This window comes from Aythya ferina, assembly GCF_964211825.1.
Source record: "Aythya ferina genome assembly, chromosome: 3".
NCBI lineage: Eukaryota > Metazoa > Chordata > Aves > Anseriformes > Anatidae > Aythya > Aythya ferina.
Window position 1 is genome coordinate 118,671,301 of NC_140298.1, and position 20,527 is coordinate 118,691,827.

General features: G+C 56.5%; 2 protein-coding genes across 10 annotated transcripts in view; one reads left to right on the plus strand and one right to left on the minus strand.

The window, feature by feature from the left end:
- Nucleotides 1-10,280, plus strand: part of EFR3B (EFR3 homolog B) — a 34,329-nt gene extending 24,049 nt beyond the window's left edge. For 8 of the 9 annotated variants that reach the window (XM_084513968.1, XM_084513966.1, XM_084513963.1 and 5 more), the window contains 13 exons: nt 46-157; nt 2,019-2,070; nt 2,297-2,469; nt 3,150-3,225; nt 3,923-4,084; nt 4,481-4,612; nt 4,698-4,765; nt 5,179-5,306; nt 5,683-5,774; nt 6,751-6,799; nt 7,060-7,166; nt 7,339-7,388; nt 7,657-10,280. In XM_084513968.1, the coding sequence (XP_084370094.1) occupies nt 46-157; nt 2,019-2,070; nt 2,297-2,469; nt 3,150-3,225; nt 3,923-4,084; nt 4,481-4,612; nt 4,698-4,765; nt 5,179-5,306; nt 5,683-5,774; nt 6,751-6,799; nt 7,060-7,166; nt 7,339-7,388; nt 7,657-7,762 (1,307 nt within the window). In that variant the 3' untranslated portion in view covers nt 7,763-10,280. The remainder of the gene's footprint in view (nt 1-45; nt 158-2,018; nt 2,071-2,296; nt 2,470-3,149; nt 3,226-3,922; nt 4,085-4,480; nt 4,613-4,697; nt 4,766-5,178; nt 5,307-5,682; nt 5,775-6,750; nt 6,800-7,059; nt 7,167-7,338; nt 7,389-7,656) is intronic. The other variant, XM_084513962.1, reaches the window with a different exon arrangement.
- Nucleotides 10,281-11,014: 734 nt separating this feature from the next.
- On the minus strand, nt 11,015-15,090 carry POMC (proopiomelanocortin). Its single transcript, XM_084515346.1, has 3 exons — nt 15,035-15,090; nt 12,851-13,008; nt 11,015-12,022 (listed from the first exon to the last, which is right to left on the minus strand). Exons 2-3 carry the CDS (start codon nt 12,977-12,979, stop codon nt 11,363-11,365), a joined length of 789 nt encoding a protein of 262 aa, XP_084371472.1. The 5' UTR covers nt 12,980-13,008; nt 15,035-15,090; the 3' UTR covers nt 11,015-11,362.
- Between the last annotated feature and the right edge of the window lie 5,437 nt (nt 15,091-20,527).

The following is a 20,527-nucleotide window of genomic DNA, read 5'->3' on the forward strand; positions in this document are numbered from 1 at the left end:
GTGGGCTGTGCCTCACGAGTTTTCAGCGTGTCCTTGTCCCCTCAGGGTCCTTTGCCAGCACGCTGCCCACGTACCAGCAGTCCGAGGTGATGGTTTTCATCATGAACAAGGTGCCGCTGCCGTCCTCGCAGCAGTCCATCGAGGCTGGCAAAGCTGGGTGAGAACGGGTGCCTTCCTCCCTCCTCTTCCTCCCCCCTGCCCTGCTCTCCTTCCTCTGTCCCGTGCCTGGAGGCAGAAGGCTTTGAACCTGTGGCTGGAAGTGCTTGGGAGCTCCTGAAACTTCCCACTTTTGGGGACGAGGTGGGAGGTGGGTTGTCTGATCTCCATTTATCTCAATATTTTATTTGATCTCAATTTTATCGATATTTTATTTTATCTCAACATTTTATTTCCGTTATTGGAAAGCCTGGGCATCAAGAGCTTCCACCAAGGGGAGTTGAGGAACATGAGATCCTTGTTCAAAACGCTTTGCTGTCTGCTGCAGCCATGATTACCAGGTTTTGAGGTCCTTAGAAACACATTAAGGGGGAAAGTGAAATTCTGCTTTTCTTTGGGCACCTGAAAGATTTGGGTAAGGAGCTTTGTTTGCCCTGGGGTGCCGTCCAAAATTAGGAGGGGAGAAAGAATAAAACTCAGGGGAGTGACTTCAGACGGGGTGCTTAGAGCAGCGAGGCAGCCGTGGCTTTTGAGGAGCTTATTTTTTTTGAGAAGCTTATGGCTTCGTGGGGCCAGCTGCTCTCTGCTGCCTCCCCACCCCGTTTTTGGCCCCTCCGAGCTGCCTCCAGGCTTTTATTGCCGCGGCGTGGTAGGCGGTGGGTACACCAGGCTGCGGGGGAAGAGAGGGGAAGGAAAACACCCAAACAACACAACCCCTTGAGGAGTGCTGGAGCCGAGTCTGAGAGCTATTTGGAGCGAGGGTATCGGCGCTGAAACGTGGAGGTAAAGAGCGAACAGATTTCCAGGCTATATTTATCCCCAGAGTGTGGTCAGGCTGTTCCCACTTGTTTCTGTGTGGCAGAGAGGCTCGGGCTGATGGGAGACGTGCTCTGCTCCTCGCTCACGTGGGGGTAGCTCCTGGTTCGATCCTGATTCCTGTCGTGAGAGACGTGCTGGGCTCCCCGAGCTGTTCAGCAGCAGGATCGTGCCTGTAGCCCCCTGATGCCATTCACCAGCCGCTTCTCAGCGTTTCTGTGGCCGTGCCGGGCTGTTTGTCACCGCTCCTTTACCAGCTCCTGAGCTTCCTCCAGGCAGAATTTTTAAATCCCAGGAGATGTGAGGGATGGGGCTTGCTATGGGTGTCTGAGTGAACCCAACCAGCAGCTTGCAGAGGAGCTGCAGCCTGCGGTTCCACCTCGGGGAGTGCTGCCTCTTGGGGTGTAGCCTAGTCCCCGGGTGGTGGTAGGCAGCAGGTTTTGGTGATGGGACAGTCTAGAAATGCCTCAAGAGCTCCATGTGTCCCTTTCTTCCAGTAGAAGGTTAGGAAAGATTGAGTTCAGACAGTAAAGAATTCAAGATTTCTTCTCTTTGCATTAAAAAAAAAGGAAGTTTACATCCCTGAAGTGTAAACATGGTGCTCAGTGGCTTTGCAAGAGGAGAGAGGAGAGTAAGAAGCAAAGGTACCTGCTTCCACGGACAGGAAGGGCTCAGCTTCATCTTGCCACTCTTCAGCAGCTTAAAAACGAGGGACCTGTTTGGATCTGGTGCCTGGATCCCTCAGGAGCTGCTGGTAGGACGGGCACGTGTGGAGTGGTTCCTCCTCCTGAGCTCGCTTTGTGCCTGCTTGTTTCTGGTACCGAAGCTGGGATGAATTCTTTTTTTCTTCATCCTTCTTTCCCAGCCATTTTACTGGCTGTTAAACCCTCATTTTTTGGGGACTTTGACAGCACAGCTGTGTGCAGCGGTGACTTCCAGGACGCTGCTCCTGCCCTTTGAGGCTTCTCTGTTCTTTGGGGGTGTGGGAGGAAGGTTGTTTTGTTTTTCACGTGGCTTCTACCATTTATTTCTTCTCTCCCTGGCAGGGAGAACCGAAACCGGCTGACGCAGATCATGCTCCTGAAGTCCCTGCTGCAGGTATGAAGCCGTCCCTGTCCCTGCAGGCATGCCCAGCCCCTTCAAGGCCTGTGACCATGCTGCTGTGGGGTTCCTGAGCTCAGAACCTCTCTCCACAGGGGTAGTTCAGGAAGAGCTCCATCTCTACTTAGTTTTTTTCTGCCTGCATCCCCTTTGTACTGCTGCATTTTAACCCCCTGAGTGGCACTTCCCCGTTCCCTGCCTTTTTTTTCTTTGATGCCTGCAGGTCTCGGTGGGCTTCCAGTGCAGCAACATGCTGACGGCGCTTCCCAGCGCCTTCCTGGACAGGCTGCTCTCCTCTGCCCTCATGGAGGATGCTGAGATCCGCCTCTTCGTCCTCGAAATCCTCATCAGCTTCATCGATCGCCACGGCAACCGGCAGAAATTCGCCACCATCAGGTCCGTGCCCGGGGTTCTCCAGCGGGGCTGGGACCCGCAGACCCCACAGAGCAGGATTTGGGGAGGGAGATCTGCCAGGTTTAAGGGTGCCGGCAGGCTTGGGAGCTGCTGGAAGAGTTCTTCTTAAATCACGTGCCAGTTTTTGGGGTGGTTTAATGCTGCCGGGAGCCAGAGGGGTTGTGGGGGCCTCTCTGTGCCCAGGGGGATGTGGCACGAGCGTGGTCAGGCAGAACTGCTCCCAGGAGGATTTGCAGGAGCAGTGATATCCTCGAGGGGGTTCATGGACTGCATTGCATCCCCACAGATAGCCCTGCTGGGTGGCGCTGCGCTGCAGTTAGCTAGCCTTACTCTGGAGAGGAATGAAGCTAAATCAGAAGCAGGTGACTAATCTCACATGGAAATAACCTCCATGGGGTTTGCGGTGCTCCTGCTAAAGTAGCCTGCGTGCATGCTGCTTCGTCAACTTGCCTTTGTGTTCCTGAGTGCCACTGCCTTGAAATCCTGTAGTGATTTGGCTCTTCTTGAATATCCGAATTGCTCACACGGGTTTTGAAGCCAACCTTCAGCTTCCCCACCCTTGGTTCCTCCCGGAGGGCTTGTTCCTGGCCAGAGCTCTGCAGGCGTGTGGGAATCGTGCAAACCTCCTCCTCTCTGAGTTTTCCCTTTCCTCTTCTTTGCAGCACCATCAGCGACATCTCAGTCCTGAAGCTGAAGGTGGAGAAGTGCTCCCGCCAGGATACTGTCTTCATGAAGAAGGTAGAGTCAGGGTTTGGGTCGAGCTGTCCTTACACAGACCTGTGTAGGAACAGTGTCTGGGTTTCCCCAAGCTACAATAGGGACCTGGGGTCCCATGAGACCACTAAACCCGGGGATATCCTCGGGAAAAGCCAGTGGGATTTGTCCGTGGGCCTTTGTACACCTCTAAATCTGCTATTTGCCCCGAGAAATGGCTATCCCAGGATGTACTGGTGTCCCAAATGCAGCTTTTCAAAGTTGCATATTGTTCTTTTTTAATTATTTTTATTTCTCCCAGCTTTGCACCACGCCTGAAACCGTTTTAAACCCCTCTGGAACTACCTGCAGGCCGAGAGAGGGTCGGTTTATTAGCTCGCACACCAGGGAGCAGCAGTGCAGCCCCCTGGGCTCAGGAGAGCTGCGTTTCCCTTCTGCTTGGTGCTACGAGCACCGTTTGCCTGCCCCAGCCTCTGCTCTCAGCCCTGCTGCTGCCTCCTCCTTGTCAGGATCGAGCAGCAGGCGGTGAAACCACCACCTGGTGGTCACAGCTGCCTCTCCCGGGGCTTTTTTCATTTGCTTAGTGATCTAAAGAGCTCTGGATCATCACGAATGGTGGCCCCTTTGCTGGGCCCTGCTGCTTTTCTTTTTTTTGTGTCGGCGGAAGCGTTGCTTGCAGGGGATGCTCAGTAGCTGACCGTGTCCCTCCATGTCCCAACAGCACGGCCAGCAGCTCTACCGGCACATCTACCTGATCTGCAAGGAGGAGAGCAACGTGCAGGCTCACTACGAGGCTCTCTACAGCATGCTGATGCTCATCAGCATCGAGCTGGCTAACGAGGAGGTTGTGGTGGACCTCATCCGCCTGGTGCTGGCGGTGCAGGTGGGCAGATGGGAAGCTGGGCGTGCTGCTGGTGCTGGGTGGGCCGGGATGCTCCTTCCCCAGTGTCTTATCTGGCTTCATCCCCTCCAGATGTAATCTCTGCAGGTGTGGCTACGCTTGGGAAGAGGCAGGAGGAACAGAAGGAGCCTCTGGGAGGGGGATTTATTTTGGAGCTGGGGTCTCCGAGCAAGGGGGATGCAAATTCCTCACCCGTTTCTTCTGCCGCAGTGGGATCAGCTCTGCACTTGCAGGGATTGATCCTAATCAGCGTGCCAGCTCCTGCAGTGCCCCAAAAGCTGAAACGTTTGCAGGGTGCTGGTGCTGGGAGGTGGGTGGGCACCCCCCTGGGACCTTGCCTGTCCCCGTCTCATGGTTTTCTGTCTCTCTCTGCTGCAGGAGATCGCCCAGATCAACGAAGACAACCTGACGGCCTACAACCGCTGCGCGCTCTTTGCCCTCGGAGCAGCTTACCTGAACCTCATCAGCCAGCTCATCACCGTGCCCACCTTCTGCCAGCACATCCACGAGGTGCGAGGGGCTCGGGCTGAATTCTCGAGTGCTGCAGCACCCCCGGCACCTGCGAGGTTTGAGCTTGGTTCCTTGCCTTCCGCAGGTCATCCAGATGCGGCAGAAGGAGGCTCCCTATCTGCTCCCTGAGGATGTGTTCGTGGAGAGACCCAGGTGAGAGCCTCTGCTGGAAAAATCCTCTTCCCTGCCAGCTGATCCTGAGGACTCAGCACCTATAGGAGTGGTGGAGTTGATCGGCTCTTTGTGTGCCTCTTCTTGTCTTCCTTTCCCATCTGGGGATGGCATCAAGTGTTCTCCATCCTTTTTTTTGGATACGAGGAGGACCCCGTGCAGTCAGGGAAGGGTCCAGCTGCCGAAGCTGGCACTCCCAGCTGGCCGTACACCGGTGTGTCCAGAGATACTGTGACATTTCCAGCTGTGGTGACACAAAGTGGAGCCACGTGAGCCCACTGTTCCTGACCAAAAGGGGCTGGAAACCTCCTGGTGCTGTTCCCTGAGCAGAAGAGGTGCTGCCATTTCCCCTGGGCTTCATTTTTTGTTATTTATTTTTTTTTCCATCCCTGTAGGTTGAGCAAGAGCCTCGACCGCCTGGGCCCGGAGGTCTTTTTTTGGCAGAGCAAGATCAGCGAGGTGCTGGGGGGCAGCGGCTACAACTCGGACCGCCTCAGCACTCCCTACGTCCCCCAGCTGACAGGTACGTGCTGCCCTGGGGTGCAGGAGGGCCGTGGGGCAGGAAACCAGTCCCTCATTCTGCACAGTCACAGGGATGTGAAGTCCTTGTGCCACACGTGGGCCCGGTGTTCGGTCTGCCTTCCCTTAGAGGCGCAATTTTGGGGAAATTGAGGCACAAAACTATCAGGTGGGAGCTTTCTGGGGTCGCCACGTGCATGGCTGGCGGGACTGATGGAGCCACGAAGCCTGCTGGGCTTGGCTCGGTGCTGCTGGGCTTGGTTGAATTAGGGTGAAAACCCGAGCAGACTGGCTGCTACCCTGGGGAGGGGACACGAGGCACATCTGGGGGTGCCGGGGTGGCTGCCATCAGCTCTTCAGCCCATTTTCTTCCTCCCCAGATGAAGATCGCCTGTCCAAGAGGAAGAGCATCGGTGAGACCATTTCCCTGCAGGTCGAGGTGGAGTCTAGGAACAGTCCTGAGCGAGAGCAGGTACCGTGAGACACCACGTGAGAAAAATCTCAATGATTTTCCTCAGACAGGACCTTCTGTGAAGCTGTTTTATTCACGATTACAAGGGCGGGCATCCTGTCAATCAGGAGCACATTTTAGTAAACAAATCCTAACCTTTTATTCCTTATTCCTCAACACCTGATCACCTCCTGTTTCCTCACTGGCTGAGTACTACAGGTTCACAAGCTCCTTGATGCTCCTCTACACCATATATGTACAATTTTTTCTTTTTTTTAACCCTTTAATTTCTCCTTTCTTATGTTTTGAGAACCCGTGATCTTTGTTTTACTGTTCTCCCACTGCTCATCCTGTTTGTCTCAAGCTTCCACCTTATTTTGGAACAGCGAGGCCTTCTACTGGCCGCTTATCTACTCAGCATTTCTCCTTATCATGACTACACAACTACCTTGGAATACAGAAAATTAATTCTCTACTGCAAAAACACAACTTAGTTTCTCACAACCAGGGTTGCAGAGGCTGCATTGTTCCTTCGGTGCCGTTTTAGCAGCCTGGCAGCGTGCAGCTGAGTTAAAATTCTTCATTTTGGCTGCATGTTTGGCTGGCCGTGAGCACAGGGGCGTATAACTCAGCCTTTTTTGGTCTGGCAGCAAGTGGGGGGCAGAAAATCCCCATTTCCCACTGATGATCCCCTCTGGGTGCTGATGGATCCCAGCGTGCACAGCAGGAAGGGTCTCACGTTGCTTTTTTTGGTGGCAAATCTTTATTTTCGTGGTATGTGTGGTTCTTAGCCATGGGAGATGTAAGGCCAGGGTAGTCCAGCCTGAAAAAGCACTTGAAAAGTACAGGTTGCCAGGAACTCCCTGTCCTTTAAGGCTGGGCTGTGTTTTGGTGCAAGAATGCAGCCTGCAGCCCCAGCGCTGCTTTTGGGATGCTCTGATCCCAAAAGCGTCCCGTGCTGCGTATTGAGCCCCCTCTGCTTTTCCCTTCCCTTTAGAGAGCACCAGCAGAAGAGATCACGTATGAGACGCTGAAGAAGGCCATAGGTAAGTGAGGAAGAGGAGGAGGCTTTTGGGAGTGTTTTTGGGGTTGGTGTGGGTACAGTCACCCCTCTGTGTGCGTGCACCACAGATCCACAGTGTTTTGTCACAGCAGCGTTGCCCCCAGGTTGTAGGGTGGCCAGGCAGCTCCATCTCCTTGCCCCCGGGGTGTCCCTGAAGACCCATCCTCAGCTTTTTAGGGATCCCCAGATCCCTAAAAAGGTTTTGGGGAGCACCTGAGAGCCATCTCCTCCCCTCTGCTTCAGTAGACAGCGTCGCCGTGGAGGAGCAGGAGCGGGAGCGGAGGCGCCAAGTGGTGGAGAAATTCCAGAAAGCCCCCTTCGAGGAGATCGCCGCTCACTGCGGCGCCCGGGTGAGTCCCCACACCTAAATCCCCACAATCTGCTCCCCTGGGAGAGGTGGAAGGTGGCGATGAGGCTCTGAATTTTGCCAAGCCACCTTCCTCCTTCCCCGGGGAAGGCCGGCGGGGTGTTTGTCCTGCCGGGGGTGCAGCTGCACTAACGCAGCCGCCACGTGTGTTGCAGGCGACGCTGCTGCAGAGCAAACTCAACCAGATCTTCGAGATCACCATACGGTGAGTTGGGGAGGTGGCCGAGCACGGCTGAGAATCCCCCTCGTGGTGCTTTTTGGGTGCTGGGAACGGGTGCTGGCTTGGGACTGGGGTGTCCGTGATGGCACAGGGTCGCTGGGAGTAGCTTTTGGTTTGCTTGCTGCAGTTCCCCACGGCTTTGGGACACAGGAGAGGTTTGGAGTGGTGTAAAAATTCATGATTTTTTGCAGCAGGCCTCGCTTCTTTATAAAACAACCCCGTAAAACGCCTCCCACCCTCTCTCCTCTTTCAGGCCACCGCCGAGCCCGTCGGGGACCATCACAGCTGCCTACGGCCAGCCCCAGAACCACTCCATCCCGGTGTACGAGATGAAATTCCCGGACCTGTGCGTGTACTGAGGGCGGCTGCGCTGCTAGGACGGAGCTGCCCCCACGCAGCTCGTGCCGAAGGACCTCTTGGGGAGACAGCGGCGGCCCCGCGGGGACCGCGTCCTCGTGCATGTGACAGAAAGGGACACGGACACCGAGGCTACCCCGAGCTTCCTTGGCACCACGGACCTGACTCCCGGACTCTCTTTCGTGACCCTCTGCAGCCGCGTTTTTTGGCAGGAGGTGCAGGGTGTCGTGGTTCTGACCTCCCTCTGCAGTTCTGCTTTTGGGGAGGAGAGAGGAGAGAGGGTCTGGCTCCTGGCGGACAGCATCGGGTGCCTAAATCCTCCCAGCACAAAGCAAAACCTGGTCCATTGGGGAATTCCTCCCCAAATCATCCATCAGCCACAGCCAGAGGGTGCAGGAGGAAGCTGCGGGGTGTGGGAGTGGAAAAAGCAGGAGGGGACGCAGGGCACGGCGTGCCCCGTGCTCCAGGCAGGTCTCTGGGGTTGTGCAGTCCCCACAGCCAGCTCCTGGCCTGCGTCTTCCTGGCAGCTGCCCTGGTGTGGGGGCAATTCCCCCGAATTTTCCTCGAAGCTGCCCTTGATGTCCTGGACAAGAGGGTGCCCGGTGCGACACGAGGGTGGCAGTTGTCCCATCACGGATGTAGATGCTGCACGCAGCAGCCTGGCTGGTTCCAGGTCACCTGAAAACATGTTTTATTTGGGAAAACGCTTTTTTTTTCCTCTTTTTTTCTTTTTTTCTTTTTCTTTTTGAGGAGGGGAGCTGTGCTTCTTGTCCATGCCATCAGCAGGTTGCTGAGTCGGGCAGCCCGCAGGCAGCGTGCGTGCGGTGGGGCACCCGGAGCCGTGGCACGAGGCGTGAGGAGCAGCCACGCTGGGACTTGGCAACCATTTAACCAGCTATTTTCACATTTTTGGTTCAGGATCTCACAGTTTTGGCGTTACGGCCTGAAGAAGAGATTTATCTTTTTTTTTTTTAACAGAATCCCTTCGGTTAAATCCTGGCTCACCTCAGAAAACACGAGTGCTGCAGGAAGGTGGCTGCAACGAGAGGGGTTTTACGGGGTCCCACCTTCAGACCTTGCACCTGGCAGGCTGTGGATCTGGATTTGGACTGGGCAGAAATGTGGCTGTTGAGTTTTTTTCTGTAGACACGTGAGAGAAAAGACCCTCGGGGGAGAATTTGGGATCCTTTTGGCTCCTACTGAGCCGGAATTGCGAGCTGGAGATGGTAGGGATGGGGAAGAAAAGGATGCCTGGGAGGTATTCAGTAATTTACAGGGTAAATCTTGCTCCCAGACGCCTTCCAATTTCAGGAGGGTCTGAAACTGGGGACGTGGGAGCTGCACGTGGCACAGGACCAGCGGGGAAGCTCAGCCCCTTGGTGCCTGGTGGCCTCAGCACCTCTGCCTGCATCCTGCTCCTCGTTCCGGCCACGCCACGTTTCCCTGCCACGTCTCCCCGCGGTTATTTTAAGCTGTAATTACACATTGACATCTTTCTATTTTTTTTTTTTTGTTTTTTGTTTTTTTTTTGTCTTTTCTTGGTGGCGGATACGGTTTGTGACTGCCCCGAGGTCAGCGCTTGTTTGTGTGGTCGTCCTGTAAATCCGGGTTTAGGAAATGACCTAGCTTAAGAGGACAGGAAAAAAAACAAAACAAGGGTGGATTTCGGTCCCGGGGCTGGCTCTGCCGCCCTGCCCAGCGCCCGAGGCTCTGTCCCTTGCTGCTGCCCCTCTTCAGGGTCCCCCCCGTGTTTCTGTCCCCTGCTCCTGTCCCTTTTTGCTCCCCGGATTACGCCCGGTCCCCCTTGGAGCCTGAATTTTGGCTGGGTGAGGTTTTGGGGCTGTCAGGGGGAACGCAAAGAAGCCGCTTGGCAGAGGAGGGGTTGTTCCCATTGCTGTCCCGATGGAAATGCAGTAGGGAAAAAAAGCAACGAACCCCCAGATTGTGTGCTTGGGGGGGGAAAACCCCTCCAAAAACACAAAGAAGAGGGGAAAGAGAGCACAGGGTGTGCTCTTTAGAGCCAACCTGGCCATAAAAGAGGAGCCGTGGGGCTGCTACGGGGCACATCCTGGGGGACCCGGTGCCATTTGGGGCTCCCAGCCTGCATGTTACCCCATGGACAAACCCCTGGTGAGGGGGGAGGATTTCCACGAGCTCCCCCTGCTCCCTTGCTGCACCCACTCCTCCCTCCCTCCCTCCCCAAAATCGACGCCTTTCGGGCCCCCCAGCTCCACTTGTAAATGCCCCCACCCCCCGTGTCAGTGACCCGTTTGTACGTCACCTTTAGTTTAGATTCTGGTGCGTGGATAGATGACAAAAGTGTATTTCTATCAACCTGGCCCTTAGCTGCATGTCTGCGTTCCCATCTCTGTATTTTGGGGGCACTGTGGGGTTTTTTTCCCCCCCCCCCCCCATATGTGTGTGTAGCCGAGGGCAGGAGGGGAGCGGGCTGCCGAGAGGGCCACGAGGCTGTCGGGATTTCCAAACGCGCCCTCGAATAAATGTTGATGTTGCCATCTTTTTTGGGGGGTCTGCTGGTTTTTGGGGTCTCCTGGTTTTGGGTCTGCTGGTTTTTGGGGTCTTCTCTTTTTAGGGTCTGTTTTTGGGGTCTGCTGTTTTTGGGGTCTGCTGTTTTGGGGTCTGCTGTCTCAGCACGTCCACGGCACCTGCGTGCCCTCTCCTTAGGGGCTGGAGGAAGGGGTGAGGATTTATTATTCCTCTTCCAGGTAAATTTTGCTCCTGCCTCGCATCCCTGCAGTTAAACGCCCTGCTACTTCGCCTCTCTCATCCTGTAGCATCCCCTCATTTAATATTTCCTCCGTTTTCTCCTGATTCAGTCTGGGGGAAAAAGCTTTAGCAAAATGTGGGGCCTGGGCTCAGCTCTGCCCCTGGTTTGGCTCCCTTGCGAGCTGCAAAGATGATGGAAATCCTTCAGGTTGGAAAAAAACCTCCAAGATCAGCACAGGGCGGGCTGTGCCCCACACAAAACCCTTTATCCCCATCCCCTCTGCGTTCATTGCACCTCCACGCATCAGAAAAGGCTTTGGACGTGGCTTTATAAACGGTGCAGCTTTCCTTCCTACCTCGGGGTCTTCGTTTTTGTCATTTAGAGGGCAATTGATGACTTTATGGCAGTCGTTAAACAAAAAACATTAAACAAAAAAATAAAAAATAAATAAACAAAACACCAACCAGCCCCAGAGACGTCACGGACACCTGGCTAGCTTGCCAAAAAAAAAAAAATAATCATCATTCTTTATTTTAGAATCCTTTTAATCCATCATTTACAGTATTGTACAGCTCGGTGAAGGGATGGAAAGGACCCGGCGCCGGCACCGCCGCTCCCCGGGGGCGCCTGGCGGCTGCGTTGACACCTTCGCCCCGGCCCCGCTGGGTTTTGGGGTGGGAGGACGAGGACGAGGACGAATCCTTCACCTGGGGTGGGAGGACGAGGACAAATCCCTCGGTGTTGGGGTGCGGGGGCGAAAAATCGACGAGGTTCTCGGCGAGACGAGGAGCGATGGCGCTAAAAAAGCTACGCGGGGGCCGCGGCGAGGTGGGGAGGGGGTCCCCGGGTGGGGTGGGGGGCGGCCCTGCCCCGCTCACTGCCCCTTTTTGTAGGCGTTTTTGATGATGGCGTTTTTGAACAGAGTCACCAGCGGGGTCTGGCCGTGCTCCGAGGTCATGAAGCCGCCGTAGCGCTTGTCCTTCAGCGGCGCGTGCCAGCGGAAATGGCGCATGCGGTAGGAGCCGCTGTCCTTCTTCTCCTCCTCGCCTTCCTCCTCCTTCTCATCCTCATCCTCATCCTCCTCGGAGAAGCCGGGCGAGCCCGGGAGCCCCTCGCCCCCCAGCTGGCGGCGAAACTCCAGCGGGTAACTCTCGGCCGACTCCTCGTCCACCCCGTTGGGGTACACCTTGATGGGCCTCCTCTTGCGGCCCACCGGCTTCCCCCAGCGAAAATGCTCCATGGAGTACGAGCGCTTGCCTTCCTCCCTCCCCAACCCGGCTCCTTCCTCCTCGCCTCCTTCCTCCTCCTCCTCTTCCTCGGCCGCCCGCCGGGGCGGCGGGGGGACGCCGGGCGCCTCGTCCCGCTTGTGGCCACCACCGCCGCCGCTGCTGCTGTTGCGGCGGCCGAATTTGTTCCAGCGAAAGTGGCTCATCACGTACTTGCGGACGCTCTCGGAGAGGGGCTGCAGGTGCCCGTTGCCCGGGTACATGGGTGCCTCGGCCGACAGCTCCGCTCGGCACGCCTTGGCGCACGCCTACGGGGTGCCAAAAGGGGTGGGAGAGCTGAGCCGGGACGTTTGGGGACATCAGGGACATCAGGGACATCGTTGGGTCCCCCCCGTCCTCTCCGGGATGTGGATTTTGGAGCTCGTTTCCAAGATTTCCCCATGCCCGGTGCCACCCGTGCGCCCCTACCCAGGCACCCAGCCCACTCCGTGGGGATGGGGGGCACAAATCCACCCCCCCAGGAGGCTGCGCCGGGGGTCCCTGGAGGGAATGAGCCCCCCCTTTATGGGGACGGAGCTGTGACAAAGCCCTTTGCCAGCCGGGGTGAGCCAAGCGCCCTGGGGGCACGGGGGGAAGGTCAGTTCCCAAATTCTGCCCTTTTTCCGTGCGGGAGGGGCGCCGCCAGCTCAAATATTTATTTTACCGTCGTCACCCAGCGTGGGGAAATTTGTCATGATGAGGGTGGCGAGGTCCTAAATCAGGCTGTCCCCAGGAGCTTTGGGGGCCCTAATCCCTTGGGGTGCCCAAGGCCGGGCTGGATGGGGCTGGGGACACCCTGGGCTGGGGGCTGGGGTCGTGCCCATGGCAGGGGGTGGCACCGGGGGGGCTCTGGGGGCTCTTCCAACCCAAATCACTCCAGTACCCAGCACAGCCAAGAGGCAGGAGCCCCCCAAAACCCCTTTGGGGCACAGAACCCCCTTGGGGCACGGAACCCCCTTGGGTCACGGGGCGGAAAGCATCACCCTGAGGTGGTGACCCCACAGGACGGCATCCCCGCCGCCCCCTCCCCACCCCACCCCCGTTTCTTGGGGTAGAAAACCCAAACAAGCACAGGGACCCTCCCCAAAAAACCTTACCAAAACTCCGTTCTCGGTGGCCAGGTCCTGGCATTTGCTGCTCTCCCAGCACGGGCCGCTGGCGGCAGCGGGGTGGCCGAGCAGCAGCCCCAGCACCACGGGCAGGATGCTCCAGAGCGCGCCCCACATCCTGGCCGGCGGGGGATGCGGGCACGAAACTAAGGAAAAACGGGAGAAAGACAAAAAAAAAAAAAAAACTTTTTTTTTCTTTTTCTCTTTTTCTTTCTCTTTTTTTCTTTTTATTTTTTCCTTTTCCTTTTCCTTTTCCTTTTCCTTTTCCTTTTCCTTTTCCTTTTCCTTTTCCTTTTCCTTTTTTCCTTTTTTTCCTTTTCCTTTTCCTTTTCCTTTTCCTTTTCCTTTTCCTTTTCCTTTTCCTTTTCCTTTTTTCCTTTCCCTTTCCCTTTTTTTCTTTTTCTTTTTTTTTTTCCTGCAGGTGGTTCAGGAGATCCCTCCGCTTCCCCTGCCTGCAGGAGCCGGGGCTCTTTGGGACAAATACACATAGGTGGCATGGACGCAAACCCCAGAGGAGTCCCTTTGGCTCAGAAAAACCCCAATTTTGGGTGGCTGCCCCCACTGGGGCTGCGCACACTCAGTTTTCACCTACCTCCACCTCTCCCTGCATCCCTGCTCCTTCCCACGGAGCCGCAGCCCGGCTATCGCCACCCCCCTGCTTCTGTTTTTTGCTTTCTCCTCCAAAATCCCAGGTTTTTGTCACCGCTAGAAAACCCGACGTGCTGCTGACAGCTGCTGTCAGCGGGGCTCGCTGCCCTCTCCGGAGAGGGACATAACCATGAGTTATGGGGCACGGGGAAGGCGAGATGGAGCTGCCTTCAGCCTCCATCCCCTGCGAACCCCTCGCTGCCTTTTTGGGTATCAAATCTCTTCTCCCTCCTTCCCTCCTGACCCGAAACTCCTGCGGGGTGGGAGGCTGCAAGTTGGGGTAAAATTTGGGTTGAAAGAGCAGGGGGGGGGTGAGGAAGCGAGGTGGGGGCGTTTTGCGTGGAACAATAGGCAAGGGAATCGCCGGGATTTCGGGCAGGGCTGTTGCAAAAGCTGCTGGTGGTTGGAAAAGTGGTGTGCTCGGGAGTGGCTCCGCTGCCTGCGGAAGGATGGCAGCCGTGAGAAGTAGCCCAGGGTCCAGCCGAAACCTGAATCGTTGCTGTGCTGCCGGCAGGGATCGGTCTAGGGGGGTCAGGGATGCCCACGGGACACGTTTAAGGCACCCCGAGGACACCTGGGCCCCGCTGTCCCCTCCTGGGATGTCCCCTCCTGGGATGTCCCCTCCTGGGATGTTCCCCTTCCCTCGTCTCAGGAGCTGCTGAATTGCCTAAAAAATGTGCTTCCCCCCCCCCCAGCTTGAGAAATTAGGAAAAAAAAAAGGAAAAGCCGTGAGCCTGGACTCCCCCCCTCCAATAAAAGAAAATGTGAATTTTTGGTATCATCAGTGATGCAGTGGGTGAGTTTCATGCATTTCTCTGCTAAAACCAACTCTTTCCAGGTTGGTTTTTTTTTGAACTTTCTGGGGACTCGTGTTTCACCTTTCCCCATGCCGTGAGAGCTCCGGGGGGGGGCAAATCCCATCCCACCAGCCCCAAAAAGCCAGCTCCAGAAAATCTCCTCCTGGCCCAAAGAGCGTGGGAAGAGCTGCTGGGTCGCGCCTGGGCGAAGGGAGAGGGGGGAAAAAAAAAGGAGAAGGGAAAAAAAAAAAGTGTTTGGGAGTTTTGAGAGCGAGCAGAGGCTCCCAGGGGGGAGAGGAGAGCGGGACAGACCGACCCCAGGTATTTGGGGGGGGATTTTTCATTTTCTGCCTGGCGGTGGCCACCCAAATGCTCCCCGGGCACAGCAGCACCGGGGGGCTCAGGCTGCGACCACCAGGACCACGGGGAGCAGGGCTGTAACAGATTAGCACAAAATAACACATTAAAAAAAAATAAAAAAGGGCTATAAAAGGAGGAGAAAGGAGGCAGAGATGAATTAACCCTTTCAGGGTGTGTGTGGGGTGTTTTATCCCCTCTCCCTTACTACCCGGGGAGCACCCACCTACCCACGCGAGGCGCCCGCGTCCCCACTCCATCCCGCCCAGCGTTTTGCAAAGTTTTTCCCCTCCGTGCACCCCAGGAGGATCTCTCCGTGCATCCTCAGGGCTGGTTTGGAGCCCAAGGGAGCCCCCAGGACCTTGCTTACCTGCGGCGTGAGCTGGGAGCACGGCCGCCTCCGCCGCCGTCCCCGTCTCCCGCGCGCTCCCGGAGAGCGTCTGCCACTTGGCCGCAGCCCCGGCGCTTTTTATACCCCACGGGGCGTCGCATCGCCGCCGTCTTCTGGATGGTTGATGGCCCCTTTTGGATCCGGGGAGGCGGTTTTTTTTGTTTTCTTTTTGTATTTTTTTTTTTTTGGGGGGGGGGGACGGACACACGCGCGCACAGAGGGACCCTTCCAGGTAGCGAACAAAAGAGGAGCGAGGGCGGCGAGGGCTGGGTCCCCACGGTGACCGTGTGGGGGGGGATTAGCATCTCCCTGCGAGCTAAAAGCTCGTCAAGTTTTTTCCGGGAGATGCTGCTAATTGCGTTAGCAGCCTTGGGGCTTGAATTTGGGGTGGGGGGGGGGGAAATGGGGGCTGTTTGTTACAGGTGTCGGGTGGGAGCATCGGTCGGCACTCGGCAAGGTGCTGGGGTTTGGGGTTGTCTCTCGGGGGGGTAAAAGCAGGTGGGTGTCCTCCAGCAGGCTGCAGACATCGGCACCACCTTGCCAAAGGATGCTGGGGTGCAGCAGGTTTACCCGAGCTCCCCGAGTTGAGACAAAAATCCCCCAAAAATGGGTCACTAAACGGGCAAAGCACACCAGGTACAAGGAACACCCAGGCTTTGAGCTTGGTGCAAGGACGAAGCAGGCAGGAGGCTCCTCTGCCATCCCCTGCTCCCTTTTTTTTTGTCTCCCTCCATCATTTCAGTTGGGTTTGTGCCTTCTGCAGCCCCCCCAGACCTCCCCAAAATCCAGGGGACCTCCGCGGCACAAGCAATCCGTATCCCGCTGCCGTGCCCCTAACTGCATTACCTGCCTCCGTCCTCCCTGGGCCGAGCCCCTGCTCTGCAATATTATTATTATTTTTTTTTTTTTCCGTGACGGGGAGCTATTCTGAGATGCTTTATGGCCAAAACGGAACCACGGCTCCGGCTTTAAACGCTCGTTCGTCTTCGTTAGGCCGATCTGAGCCCTTCATTTTTATAAGGGAGAAATCTGTTTAGGAAATCGCCCAAACCTTGTTGAGGAGAGGCACTGGGATGAAGGATTCCTCTGCCAGGGATGGTTTCGTGCTCACCGGGCTCTTGAGAGCGATCCCCAGCTTCAGAGACCCCCCTGGGATGCCCAGCTCCCACCTTGTGCAGCATCATCCCCTCCTTCGTGCTGGGATTGGGGTTCCTTGTGTCCCACCTCATCTCCAGCTACCCCAAATCCTGGGCTGGTTGGGGCTTGGGGCACAAATCTTTTGGGGATCCCTGGTGGCTTCATCCCGACCTCATCCCCAGGGCTGAGAGCTGGAGGTGAAGGGGTGCACAACCCCATCTGCCACGTGAGTTTTGGCCTTTCCGTCTTAATTTAGAGAACAAATCTCACCTCGGTGTGAATGAGCCCTGGGCTGTGGTGTGAATATCGCAGCCACACTCAAATCCCGTGGGCTCTGAGGACCTCCTGGCAGCCACACGTCCCTGGGGCACCGTGGTGCTGCCCCGCATCCAAGTGCTGCTGGCGGCTGGGACATCCCCACCTCTCTTATCTCAGGCTGGAAATTTCCTGCCCTGCTTTGGAGAGTTGACCTGGTGGCTATTTCGTGCTGGAAAGGAGACAACAAATCCTTCCAAACACACAAAAACCTGGCTCTGGTTGAGCTAAAAGTGACCAGCCCCACGTGCAGTCGTGGCCAGGAAAAGGATGCTGAAACAACAGCAGCTCCTCTGCCCCGTCCTCTATTTGCAGGGAGCCAGGGGACACCCAAGTGGGTTCATCACCACGAAACCACCTCCGTGGTGGCATTTCTTGGAGAATTTAGAGCCAATGGAGACTTCCTGATGGTAAATCTGAGCGGTGGGCAGGCCACCCGTAGGGTTAGGGACATTTCTGGGTGTGTAAGTGGAGGTGATCACCTCTGGGCACACAGGTTGGTGAAGTGCAAGCCGTGCACCTTGCTTTTGGAGCAAAATGTTGGAGGGCAGCTCTGAAAAGGACTGGGCATCCCCTAACCCAGGGGGACCAGGTCGAGGTGGGCACGAAGCCACCCGAGCTCCTCATCATCATCAGCACGGGCCAGCCTCCGGGAGAAAAAAAAAAAAAATCATTTATTTGGCTGGGACACGGGACACGTGAGGGGTCTCCTTTCTCCATGGGCTGCTTGCTTTCTGCTCGAATCCATTAATTCCCCCCACTGGCTTTAACAAAAGCAGGATCAGACCTCACACGGCTGAAAGAAGCGGCTGTGGCACGGCGACCTGGGGAGCGCATTGCTGCTCGAGATTTCTGGTGCCAGTGCCCTTTCCTCAGCTCTGTTTACATGCCAAAATCTATAAAGTTGCCTCTTCGCCTCTGGTTTCAGCAGAAATTGGGCACCGTGCTGGGAACAAGCGACTGAAGGCGTCTGAGGCTCTGAGCCACCGTGCCCTTCGGCAAGTCAGCCCTGGGACGGCTTTTGGTATTTTTTTTTGTGTGTTTTTTTGGCTTTCTCTTTTCTTCCCGATTTTACAAAGAGCTTGAGTCATGTAAGCCCACTGGACAGTGCTCGACCAGAGGGTCAGGAACCAGAAGGAGCTGCGTGGGGCTGGATCCCCGTTGACTTTTATCCCCTACAGCCCCCCTTGTGCTTCCCCATCTCAGGGCTCTGTAGGGCAGCGCCTCACTTCTGGCCATCGGGGTGATATTTCCAGCACTGGATGTGTTCGAGAGGATGCTGAGCGGCTCCTGGTGGCCCTTGGGGACCTCCTGGTGGCCCGTGGGGACCTCCTGGCCTCTTAGCAGGGATGCTTTTTGGGGTACCACCTTCACGGCAGGGGTTGTGGCACTGCACGTGCACCAAGGACGGTGCGATGGGGACCCGGAGCCTTGGGGACCTTGGTGGCCTTGTGGCAATCCCCAGCAGCTTCTGGTCTTGTTGCAGAAGCAGCCAGCGAGCAGGGCCAAAGGCAGAGGGCGGGAGGAAGGCTGACACTGCAGACAGCACCGCATGACCCACGGGATGCTGCAGCAAGGCAAGGCACGAGCGCATTTTGTCTCTCGAGGTCTCCTTCAAAAACCAGCTTGTTGTTCAAGATACACACCTAGAGCCAAGGAGTTTGCTCTTTCTTGAGCCAACTCGAGCTGTCTGACGGGCTGAAGTTTTATTCCTCCTCCCTTATTCTGCCTTCTTTCCCCAGAAGTCCCTCGAGGGATTGGGGCATCCCCAGCACATCCCCAGGGCTCACGACCCCCTCCTGGCCCCTGCCCTCCCTGCGAGCACAGAGCTGCAAAGGAGAAACTCACAGTCCTGTCCCCCAGCCACTGCACTTTATACCCCCTCAGCAAGAGCTTTTGAGGCAAAGATAGTTGTTTTATTTTCTTGGGAGTGCAAGGGGTGAAAAATATCCCAGAGCATCTCCAGTACGGGATGGATATGGATGGCCTGGCACCAGTGCGCTGCAGGGGATGGGGCCACAGGGCTCTGGGGCTGAAACCTCCTGCAGGGAATTATTCTTGCAGAGGGATCAGGCTGTTTTCTCTGCGAAGGCTCAGCCCTTTCAGCTGGGGGCTGTTTTGAACCTGCTCGGAGCACTGGGAAGCTCAGGAAAGGGGCGTCCATGCACAAAAAGGATGGGGAGCGAGGCAGCACCTTGCATGGGAAGCCCTCTCCTGGGTGCCTCTCACTCCAGCCCAGCTGCTGGTAAGGACAGAAAGCGGTAATTAAACATCACACCTTGATTTTAGGCTGAATTCATTCAGAATGAAATGAGTATGGGACTGTCCTGCACTTTGCAGTGCTGGGTTAGCCCAGGCAGGGCCATCCTGGGGAAACTGGGCGAAATGGAGCCAGGAACCCCAAATTGCCCAGTTCTATGCTTTATTCTGCATTTCTTCTGTCTTTCTTTTCCATTTTTTTGAGCTGGTGGCATCCCCACGGACACACACTCACCGGGCACAAGCAGGCTGGAAGAGCTGTGACACACGCACGTGCCTGCAGACGCTGCCTTGCACGCGCATTTGCACACCCGGAGCCAAATCCCCGATTACTGCCCATGCCCCTAAGAGGGATTACGGCTTCTTAGGGGGCAGCTGGATGCAGGCAGGGGATTCCTTCCCGCAGCCCTGTGCTCGCACCGTGTTCCTGGGTCCTAGGGGGGTGGAATAACACCCAGCCCCATCCCCATGCCTGGTCCCAGCAGGGATGGAGCACAGGGAGGCTGCCAAAAACGTGCCAGCTGCGCGGCTCTGTGCTGGAGGGCAGAAGGCAAAGCTGGTGACAAAGCTGGTGACAAATATGGTGACAACGCTGGTGACAAATATGGTGACAAAGCTGGTGGCAAAGCTGGTGACAAAGCCGGTGGCCACGGCGGGGCTTTTCACAGCAGGAGGTACAGGCAGGGCTCAGCTGAAATCGTCAGGGCCGAGCCACCCCAGCACATCCCAGTCATTTTTTCAGCACCTCGAGGCTTCTTGGTGGCAGATCTGCAGGGACGGTGACGCTCAGCCACGTCCTCGGTCCTGGCAGTGGCGTTGTGGCTGCACCGGGATGGGTTTTTGGGGAGCCGGGAGAGCCCTGGGGCACTTTGCACCAAAGTGGTCCCAAACCTGTGTTGCCTTCCTCGAGCTGTGTTGGTTTGTCCTTTCCAGGAGGCCAAGGCACGGTCAGGGGATGCTGAATATTGGGGACACCTGGGTGACCACTGGGCAGGAACAAGAAATGGGAAAGTATTGAGTTTTTTAATATTTCTCCTTCAAATAAATGCAAAGAAAGGGCTGATGGAGGCTGCGGTGGCGGTGGGGACCTCGTCTCTGCAGAAACGAGCGTGGGGAGAGGGAAAGGGGCAGAAGTGGTGCTCATCTGGGTGTGATCCCTTGCACATCTGTGCCTCCCGAAGAGGATGGGGACCTCCATCAGCTGTGCTCTGTGTGGATGTTACCAGAATTTGGGACCTGCACGGTGCACGCACCGGGTAGGGCTGAGCCTGGGCGGTTCGGTCTGCATAGAACCATACAACCCTAAAATCTTTAGGGCTGGAAAAGCCCTCCAAGACCTGGTCCAACCATCCCCTACCACCAATATCACCACCAAACCCTGTCCCCAAGCACCACGTCCAACCTCTCCTCGAACACCCCCAGGGACGGGGACTCCACCACCTCCCTGGGCAACCCGTCCCGGTGCCTGGCTGCTCTTTCTGAGCAGAAATGCTTCGTAAGGAATTGCCCAAGGGGTTCCAGGTGCTGGTTTTAGACAGTCCTGGGCCACCGTGGGGTGGGTGTACCCGCCAAGGATGCCAAGGATGGGTCAGGCGAGTGCTCAACCTTGGGCACCTCAGAGCTCACGTCTCTCCGGTGGCTGTCTCATCGCCCAGGCTCCCGTTGAGTCCCCGCCGCCCCCTCCTGCCTAAAATCTCCCCCGAACGAGGCAGACATCAGCGGAAGGGAGCCGAAATGGCCGAGCTTTGTCTCCCTGGAGAG